The following is an 11,125-nucleotide window of genomic DNA, read 5'->3' as shown; positions in this document are numbered from 1 at the left end:
TTATTATATTATTGTCAAGGAACCAATAAACATTATACATTAAATAAAATACAAATAAAAATGAATGAATCATTAGAGTATAATACTCAGCTCATAGTAAATATCAACAAATGCTACAAATTACAATGACTACAATATAATTATTAAATTACTTAATTTATTTCAAATTTAAATTAACAAAAAAAAAAAAAATACTTGATAAACGCAACTCAGTCTTAAAATGTAATTATTAATTTACAATCTATTGTTTGCAATAGATTCAGATAACCAGATTAGAATTTATATTTTGAGTTAATTATATACTTAATATTATTACATGGTCTATAGGTATATTTAGTTCCTACATTTTTAAAGATAAATATAAGATTATTGTTAGTTAAATAACAATAAGAAAACAGAACAGTAGTATCACATAGATTAACAATCATTTTTTTTTTTTTTTTTATAAGAAAAATGATGCCATTATTTAGTGGTCACATTTAAAGTTATCAAAATCAACAAAATCATGAATAAATGTTTTCAACTCTGCAATAAATGAAAATGGATCAGGAGAATTAATCCGTTTACTTTCAAATTCAGCCACTATTTGTTCAAGTTCTTTCTTTTTTGAGGCTTCAATTTCTAAATGAGCAATATGCTTGATAGACGACTGATCATTAAAATTATTAAATTTTTCTATTTCTGATTTGATATTTTGATAAAATTGGTTTATCTCCTTTTCAAATTTGATCTTGTTTTTATTAACTAAAAAATTGTTTAAGTTAGTAAAAGAATTTTGTTTTTCCAAATTTACTTCATTTATTTTTGTTGAGATATTAATTACATTAACTATTACACAATGTTTATTAGTATTATTGTTGTTTTTTTTTTTTTTCTTACTTTGAAGTGACATACAACTCTTCTTTGATTTTTCTATATCTTTACCTGTGCACAACTCATTAAAGTTAGTACTATTGTTGATATTACATTCTTTTATATTTTCAGTTAAAGATTTTATGTCATTGGCTTTTGAAGTTATTATTACTTCATTGTCTATAATCTCAGTACTTTCATTTTCTTCATCACTTTTTATCGACTTGACACATCCAATTGACTCGTCATTTATTACCACTATATTGAAATTAATTAAAAGTATTAAAATACTAAAAAAAAAAATGGAATAGAAAATTAAATACTTACCATCAGTGTTAGTTTTAAAAGAGCTAGTAGTCAGTAGTTGATTTATGCGTTCAATTTCTTTTTTAGCTTTAAAGTAGTTTAAAGTTTCTTTGTCCATAACATCATGTATATATTTATTAAATAACTGTTGAAATTGTTGAGTTAAAATTATAACTTCACTAAAATATTTTTCTTTATCAGTAAAATCTTCATCAACCGGCAAATTAAGTTTCTTTTTTACGCTAGTATACAAGGGTTTTAACCACGAAAAACAAGTATAACATAAATAAGCTCGAATAGATCTTATCAAGTCATCATTAAATTCAAAATTTGTATACGAATCCAATGTTAAAGGCCCTAAAATAATAAATAGAAATAAAAATTAAATCAAATGATTTATTATGATTGTTATTATTTATTACCTTTAGGAAAAATCCACAATATCAATCTTGAAAGAATCTTATTAAATTTTGAATTGGAATCTGTATATAGAGTTTCATAGTTATATGCAAGTGCAAAACATTTTATTAAACGTTTTTGAGAATCTATAGTGAATAATCCAGTTGCTTGATACTGTAAGGCTATTAAACATAATTGTCCTGCTAAGAATACGGTGATCTATAAAATAAAATTGCTTTATAAGTATAATATTATTCTTACAATATATTTATGTATTAACAAAAAAAAAAATCATAACGAAAAAAATAATGTAACTACTAAAAATACATAATTTACTTTACCATTGGCATCAAAAGTGAAGCATCAGAAATAAATTCAGACCCTACAATTTTTAGTAATTTGTCATAATAATCTGGTTTATACTCCACATTCTCCAAAATATAATTTAAAATTGAAGAATTTTCCTCATCTGATATAGCACAAATCCAATTTCTAAATATTTTATGAGTTACTTTGGGGTCTAATTCAAACATTGCTTTATGAACACTAGTCCACATGTTTAAATACTAAAAAAAAAAAATTCAATTTAAAAACAAGAAATATAGGTATATATAACATAACTATTTTTTTTATTTTTTTAATAAATATATAAAATGTTATTTCTATTTTTGTTCATTTTTTTTCTGAATATCACAACATGTGAATACCCATTATCATTGTTGATACAAAATAAACAATTAACATATAACTAAATATAGTTGTAGTAAAATTATTATTATTTGTGTGTTAATTTGTTCACATGCATTATCTAGTCCCCAGTCTTATACCCCCCCCCCCCTGAAACCAAAACGTATGAGTCAAAATTTGATTTAAAAACATTATGGTAACCCTATATATACATTTCAAGATAGAATTTAATCAAAATAAGTTATATTTTATAATGACTATGAGAAAAATGTTTAAGACATTCACAATGTAAATTTATAAAAACAAGTTAAGGAAACAGTTACCTGCTACCGCTTCTAAAGTGTATTAGCTCAAACTTGAAATGTATTTAATTTTTTTGTTTTTAAAATTAATTTCAATAATTTATAGAAAAATTACTAATTGATGTACAATTTACAGTATTTTGTATCTCTAATTAAAATTAAATTATTTGAAATAACATACATTAAGTTTAGGATGATTTTTTAAAAGTTCTTTAGCTTCATTCCACTTATGATGTCTAAAATATTCAGTTTTCAATAAATTAACAACCAAAGATTCTTCCATATCTTCATCTATATACCTAGCTAACTTTGCAGCTAATGACAATTCTTTAGTTTGTTTAACTTTTATAAGGCATGAAATAGCATTTCGCACATCACCTATACTCAGGTAACTAAAAAATAATTTTATAAATAGTATAAATAATTACAATAGTTAATATTAGATTTATTATGACATTCTAACCAGTGAGTAGCTTCCTTAGGATGCCCATGAAGAACATTGTATTCAGCCCACTTTTTAGTTATTTCCAATATGAGTTCATCATTTTGTTCACTTTGGCTTTTAACCACTGCCAGAGCTTCGCGAAACAAATTATTTTTTAGTAACAACATAGCAGCTTCATTAATTTTTTTTATAGCTACTAAATATGTTGATGCTTTAGTAACTTCTCCAACATCTTCTAGTTGACCTGCATATACATCACACATTTTTGTCCATAATCTAAAAATAAATATATAAATTTAATATTGAAGTGTTTATCAATCTGAAAATATAAGGCACATACTCATAACTAACACTTGGAGCAACAGCTATCATCCAATCATTGATAGTTTTTGTTGCAATTGCATCTTTAAAATAACTTTCTAAGTTTTGACCCCATATATTTATATTGTTCATACAAGGAATCATTTGATTTGAAGATTTTTTTTGTAATGCACAGTCTACACAAATTTATTAATTAATAATTAAGTTATTTAAATTTGTTATAAATAAAATGAACATAAGATTATCAAAGTAAAGTTAAAAAAATCTATTAGTTGTGTAAATTATATCTGCTAAAATATATACAATTTTATTCTGATACTAATTACTGTCCCATATGAGAATAACCTTAGGTGGCCATTGATTTTCACCAAGATCAGCCAAACCCCTTCATAAATATAATATAATATGGCTTTTAAGCTATAGTCACTGACAATTGGTCAAAAAGTCGTTTTACAATATTAACCTTATTTAAATCCAAGATAGGTAGTTGGAATGATAAAGTAACACAATCGAGAACATATGTTATTTTTATAGGAGTCATAGTACACATTAAGTATTAATACAGCAATGAGTGGACCCAATTGCAGAATTGTACTTATTTATTTTACTATGATAAATTAACTTTTGTTTGATTTAATATTTAATAAATATGTCAAAATTCAATTTTTAAAAATTGTAACTTATCAACTTTTAATAACTTAAATAAAATAAATTAAACTATATAAAATACAAGTTTAAGAACCAATTCCTAGATTTAATGATTAAACAAAAATCAAATCCAATTTACAACAAAACTAAAAAAGTTAAATTTTATAAATGGTTTGGTTTTAATTTCAAGAAATTGTAGGTGCATATAATTTCAAGTATTAATAATTTCTTAACTTACATTCATCCGCTAAAAACTTTTTTATTTCAGTAGTTGTACCAAAAAATGCCAAATAATTTATCTCTTCATCTACAGACACATTGTTATTGTACTTAGAATCAATGAATTTATCTACTGCTTTTTCTAAATGTTTTCCAATAAAAAGTTCATAACTTGATAAAGGAAACTGTTGAATTTTATTTGAATGTTCTTTGCTTGATTCTGTAGTTCCTATAAAGATCAATAAATATAAATTAAGTTATAATACATTCTATCAGATATTCTCAAATATTTTATTATGTATACTCAAAATTTATATAAATAATCAACCATGTACAACATAGAAAAAAACTATTAAAATTTTCAAAATTGTAAATATAAATTTGGTAAAATATTATGATCATTTTTAAAGTATTTATATTTTAATTTATTTCCTGTACCATAATATTGTCTACAAGACTACAACATACCATTGGTACATAAACCATTTAAGAACCTCTGAACTAAGCTAACTGATAATAGAATATAAAGACAAATAATAAATAACAACATTTAACATCTATAATCAAATTGAAAAAATTAAAAAAAAACCTAGATCGCCAACAAATTTTCATTTGGTGTTGAATACATCTCAGCATGTAAAATTCTATGTTGCCTACACGAAAATACACAGAAAATGGTTATTTTCTTTTAAAATGTAATACAAGTATAGATAAATTACAAGGTCATATATTTATTAAGATTCATTTTTGTATAAAAGAGATCAGATTATTTTGTTACCTAACAAGGAATTAAATAAGATTCAAAACGTCTCAGATATTATTCAGAAAATTACATAAAACACTGATAAAAGTATTAAAATGTACATTATTAAGTAAGAAATATAAAAAAAAAATGAAAATAAATACCGGTTTTAGAATTGTCAGTAACTTTTGTAACAATTTTTTCTTTAACAATATTAGGAGTATCTTGATTTTCTAAAACATTAAAAGTATTGTAAATCTGATGACTCAACAATAAACAATAATACATTTTTATAATCATTTGTTTTACTTTTAAACTCTGTTGTATAATTGTGTAAATCTTTTGACAATCGCCATGAATGAATAGAATGATCAGCAGAACCAGTGAATACTATATCAGCATCACATGGTGAGAATATACCACACAATACAGTACATAAATGTTTTGAATAAACTCCAATAAGTGTACATTTTTCTACATTCCATACCTGAAATGATAAATAAAAATAATACTTAAGATACCTATCAACATTTTTAATTTAAAAAAATCAAATATTAAATTTAGTGTGATATTTGCAGTAAATATATTTTATAATAATATAATATAATGTATTGTATTAAATATATATTTTTTATATCATAAAAACAAAATAACTAAAACATTAATTTTAGATTTTAAAAACAATTATTTGTGTGAAAAAATCATCTTTTCATATAATTTTAAAACGCATGAATAGTATTTACTAATGAGAATATTTACTCAACATAATATTGTACAATTCTTATCTTTATTGTTTATCTTTTGTGATTTTAAACTTTTATTTGTGATTTATTTGTCCTTGTTTTTTGTTTCAATAAAGATATATCAAGAATCATGATTGTAGCAGTTAATTTTATATATTTTTACATTTTAAAATGCATGCAATCTCAAGGTGATATTTAGTAAGTAATACCATAAAATATGTTACAAATATTGAAAAATTATCAAAACTATTGAAAGTTAAATTATCATGCAATATTGAATTACAAACTTGTCAATTATATTAATTATTAGTAATAATGATATAGACATAAGAGTATAGACAATAGACCCATTTACAAGTGTTAAATAATTAACACATTACATTTTATTAGCCATTAAAATTTTAAAATTGCCTATATCAAATTCTTTTAAAAATTTTTACACTGATACCCATTAATGATGGATAATTTAGCTAATCTAAATAAAAAATAAACATACTTTTGCAGTGAAATCATTTGAACAACTTAAAAGTATTAAATTATGATGAGGACTCCATGCTAACTCATTGATTTTTTCTTTATGTCCTTTAAATTCAACAACTAGTGAAGGTTCACAATCTAAAAAAAATTAAATTAAATAATAAATAGTTTAAATTTGAATTGTGAATAAATAAGATACCTTCATTAAATTGATGGACTCTAATGCAGTGTGAACTTGATGCAAAATAATTTTTATATTTAGATTCTTCACTATAGTCAGAAGTTACATGTGTTGGATGCCAGATAATACACTCAACAGATTGATCATGACCACTCACTACATATTTAAGTTTTAATGTGTTTCCATCTAATAAATAAATGCTCCTATAAAATAAAAAGAGTAAAAAAAAAAACTGGTAATAAATGTACTTTAATTATATAAAAATACCCATTGGAATTTCCTATTGCAACAACATCATAATTTGGCTTCCAAGCCATTTCAATACGCTTCACAGGTGTCGATAGTTTATCTTCAATTTCATTAAATTGAGTAAATTCTTTCATATTAAATGGGTCTAAAAAATAAAATGCATGATAGATTATTTAAGTTTGAAATATTTACTAATATATTATACGTATATAAACGTAAATAATTTTATTAGACTATGAGGACACCACGCATCCACAAATTGTGAGAAATAAGAACTACAAGACAAGTTATATTAGAAATACTGTAATAATACACAATATAAAAATAATACTTATTGTTTCTATTTAATATCATTGATATAAAAATATATAACCAATAACCATGCTACTATATAGTAGGATTTGATTTTACTCATAATTCAGTAGATTACTGTAATGAATAAAATTATTGAGTATAAAAAATAAATTTTGAGTAGAAATAGTCAGTCAGCCTATTATCAATAATACCATATAATACAATATAAACTATAAGTAAGCAATAACATATAATTTATCCAAATATTTAGAAAAAATCTCTGTGTAATGTGTAAATAAAATATAATAATATAAGATAAAGTTTCAAATCCTGAAGGAAAATATTTTTGTATTAAAAAAAAATAACTAAAATAGTTTTATTTTATTTGAGTATTTAATTTAATCCAAATCCAAATTTAAATTTAAAATATTTTTAGTTAGTATTAAAAATATTTAGCATTTTTTAATTGCCTATATCAATCCCCTTAAAAATAAGGTTGTGTGTATACAATCATACATGTTTTAGAATATATCAAATTTTATATTCATAAAAGTACACATTTTACTCTGATATTTTTAACAATAGAGTAAATAATTGATTCATCATCAAATTATTAAAATTTAAAATTAAAAATAGACCCCTTGTAGCTTTTCATATTTTTAAGACAAGTTATGAGCAGTTTTAAATTAGAAATATTAAATAAAGGCAACAATTATCGTGGATGGCGTCTTCTTGGCAAAATAAAGTTAAAATTTTTAATTAGTTTCTCAAAACAACAAAATAATGATATATAATATAAGCTTAGTATTATTATTCATAATACAATTTACCTTTCCAAAGATTCATATCATTATAAATTATAATTTGCCCATTACCAACTGCATAAAGAGCAAGTTTTGCATCATCAACTGTCTTTGTATTTGGAAATGGAGCCCAACATAACCGGTAAATTGGATTAGCAAGTACAGTTTTTAATAAATTAACATTATTTTTTTTTCTTGTTAAATTAAAAACTCCAACACGTCCATCACCCGTACCATATGCTAACAAACCTTCATCTTGTGGATGAAATGCTAACTAAAAATAAATCATAAAATTACATTAAAAATTATAAATTTATATGTTTAACTTACTGATAACACTTTTGAGTCCATGGTTTGACTCAATGTAATTAGCTCTAATTGACGTTTATTAGACACGTTCCAATAATAGATTCTTCCATCGCCAAGACCAAAGGCAAAGCTTATTTTGATTAAAATATAAATTCAAAATATATTATATTATAAAATAATATAAATAAAATGTTTTTGCATACTTACTCGGCAGAATTAACTGGGGAAAGTGAAAAGCAATAAACAAAACCACCAAGTGTAGGTACTTCCAATGGTAATTCGGAAGTCTCTTCTTTAGTATTAAGTAAGCGAGTTCGGATTAATTTTCTACCCATACACGATGACCATAAATATGGTTTAACTAATTCCCTAATTTACAAAAAATATTATTGATTTCATAAATGAAAATAGTTATATTTTAATATTATACATACCGAGAACATGCTATAGAAAATATTATATCCTTGTGGGTATCACTTATTAAAGTTACTATTGGTTCAGATATCATATCTGGTTTAATTTCTACTTTAAGAATTTCTCCAAAACCAGATGTAACAATAAGAATTGTTGGTTTTATCCATTTAACACAACTCCAAATTAAATTATTTTTATTTCTGAAAATATATTTAATATTCACAGTATAATTATAATTAATACTGTCTCAAATATAAGTTATATTATATTATTTAATTATGTATCAAAAAAATAGCAGTTAAATAAAGAAAGTAAGAAAAAAAGGAAAATTTTATTATAATACAATATATACCTGAAAGCGGTTTTTCTCAGTGGTCTCATAGGTATTGCTACTGTTGTTTCATTAAACATATCTAAGCCAGCACGACTTATACATAAGCCAGTTCTATCACAGGCTATTGATGCTAGTAATAAAGGTTCAGTAGATTGATCAGAACTAAATGGACTATAAGGAACTGGACACCAAGCCACTGAATTTATATTTCGTTCATGGTAATGCAATTTATGTAATAATTGACCATCACCTGAAAAATGTAAACTTTAGATTTTAAAACCTTTTTTGAATAATTTATTCATACCAGTTAAGTCGTAGACAAATAGATGACCATTTTTACATCCTATAGCAATTAAATTCTTTTTATGAGGGCAAGCAGCTAATGTTAAAGGTGTGGTTTTAACATCTAACGTATAATTACGCATTGTCAATGCTTGAATATCCCACTTGTGTAAGGTCCCAGCATCTGACAATGCTACAACGGTTAAACATCCATACAACCATGTAACATCCAATAGAGTTATGTTCTTATTCTTTTTATTCTAAATAAGAAAAAATCATTTAACTATATTTATATATATATAATGCATTATACATTGCAAAGAAGTGGTAAACCAAATTCATTTTAAAAATAATAATATAAACAAAGTATAACTAAATTAATATCAAACATAATTAATTATACTTAAAAACGTTTATTTAAACATCTTTATATATATTTTAAATAATATTTATGCTGGTATAACCTAGCTAGGTCATTTTAAAACTGAAATATATAATAGTTATTTATTGAAACTAGCTTTAGTTATACAATTATAGATAGTGTTCACTGAAACATTAGGAAAAATTTAATTTTAAGCTAAAACAAAACAAACTATTACTTTTTTAAAAAGATATTTTAGTTGCATGCTATATTATATGAAAATTCAGTTGCATTTTAAACATGATAACTCTATAGCAAAGTAAAAATCATTATGACTAAAAATACAACATTTAATTGATTACTTTTTAATGCTGTCTAAATTTGAACTAATTTAACTATATTGATTCTCAATAAAATAAAAATAATCTGATAGACTAATAAATTTTGCTGTTGAAACCTTAAATTTCAAATAAAAAATAAATAAAACTGTAGCAAGTTAATTAATTTGTTATCTAAAGAAAACAACTTACCCCAAATGAATGTATGAGATCACAGACCATGCTTTTTACTTTCCAAATATAAATATTAACTTCATCTATAGAAGCCAAATAATGAGCATTTTCAAAATAATCTGTTTTAGGAGAAAACGCAACTGCTCCAATACGACCACAACCCATTTTTGTATTCAGTCTAAGACGATTATATTTTAAATCATAGATACTATTACCCTCCAAGCCATTAACTAATACAACAATAGATCTTGAACCATATGCAATTAAATTTCCAGAATCATCCATAGTCATGATATTAGATTTATACCAGTTCATTGACTGGGTAATCTCGAAAGTATTCATGATTCTAAAATAACAGAAAAAATATAGACAATTTATTTAAGTATATATGTATTTATTATATTAAAATATAAAAATGTGAAGGAGGCGGAATTGAGTTAACCCATTTGTTCATTATTTTTCACTTCGCACACAAATTAAGAATTTAAATACATTTAAAACGAAGTGAACTTAACAATAATTGTTCAATAAATATATTGTTATATTGTATGTATTTGTGCATATTAATACTATATTAAGCGTGTTGTAAAAATATGAAAGTAAACTAGACAATATTTACAAACCTTTAGTGAATGGCCAACCGATTGAACAAAAAAAGCCAATAATAAACGTTAAAACTTTATTATAGAGTACTTTTTACAGTTTTATATAAAAGCAACGAACTTTTGGCGCACGTGATAATATTTAATAAATATAAATATAATAAGACGATATGACTTCAATCCGATTGTAGTCTTATCGTTTAACAGAGTATCATTAATTTTATTAACAATAATGAAACCGTACTAAATTAAAGTCAAGTCTAATTCTAAGTTACTGTAAGTTGTAACTTACAAACAGAAATAATTAATAAATAACAATAATCATTAATCAACGATTTAAATTTTTACACAGAATATTATTTTATATCATTATTTAACAATCTAACAATAATTTTAAACCGGTCAGTTGTTATGATAAGATTATGGTCGTTATCAAAAAGGAGTGCAATGCGCTTAAATCGGCCGCAAGGTGTTGCCAGTTTATTTTTATTTTACAAAAACCACACTGTTGCACGGACAATAAAAAAGTATAGTTTTTATGACAAATACAATATTATATTCGTATACGACAATATAATAATATAATGTCTTGTTTATGCGTAAATGTTGAAATGTTCTCAGTCACTTAAAACGGAATAAAATA

The 11,125-nt window shown here is 23.6% G+C and overlaps 1 protein-coding gene across 3 annotated transcripts; it reads right to left on the bottom strand.

Moving 5' to 3' along the window:
- Positions 1–61: 61 nt before the first annotated feature.
- Positions 62–11,002, bottom strand: LOC114132947 (gem-associated protein 5). Of its 3 annotated transcripts, none has more exons than XM_027998572.2 (22): positions 10,504–11,002; positions 9,899–10,226; positions 9,030–9,267; positions 8,744–8,975; positions 8,412–8,591; positions 8,185–8,346; positions 7,999–8,107; positions 7,696–7,942; positions 6,590–6,716; positions 6,341–6,525; positions 6,161–6,279; positions 5,231–5,408; positions 5,086–5,154; positions 4,199–4,408; positions 3,332–3,488; positions 3,010–3,267; positions 2,728–2,938; positions 1,899–2,123; positions 1,581–1,776; positions 1,180–1,515; positions 880–1,110; positions 62–744 (listed from the first exon to the last, which is right to left on the bottom strand). In XM_027998572.2, the coding sequence occupies exons 2-22, from the start codon at positions 10,220–10,222 to the stop codon at positions 467–469; spliced, it is 4,272 nt and encodes a 1,423-aa protein (XP_027854373.1). In that variant the 5' UTR covers positions 10,223–10,226; positions 10,504–11,002; the 3' UTR covers positions 62–466. The 3 variants fall into 3 exon arrangements, with proteins under 3 accessions (XP_027854373.1, XP_027854379.1, XP_027854361.1); XM_027998578.2 differs by having other exon boundaries at positions 925–1,110; XM_027998560.2 differs by having other exon boundaries at positions 62–1,110.
- Between the last annotated feature and the right edge of the window lie 123 nt (positions 11,003–11,125).

This window comes from Aphis gossypii, chromosome 1 (genome assembly GCF_020184175.1).
Source record: "Aphis gossypii isolate Hap1 chromosome 1, ASM2018417v2, whole genome shotgun sequence".
NCBI classification, from domain to species: Eukaryota; Metazoa; Arthropoda; class Insecta; order Hemiptera; family Aphididae; genus Aphis; species Aphis gossypii.
Note: the sequence above shows the minus strand (reverse complement) of the source record. Positions and strands in the feature narration are given on the sequence as shown.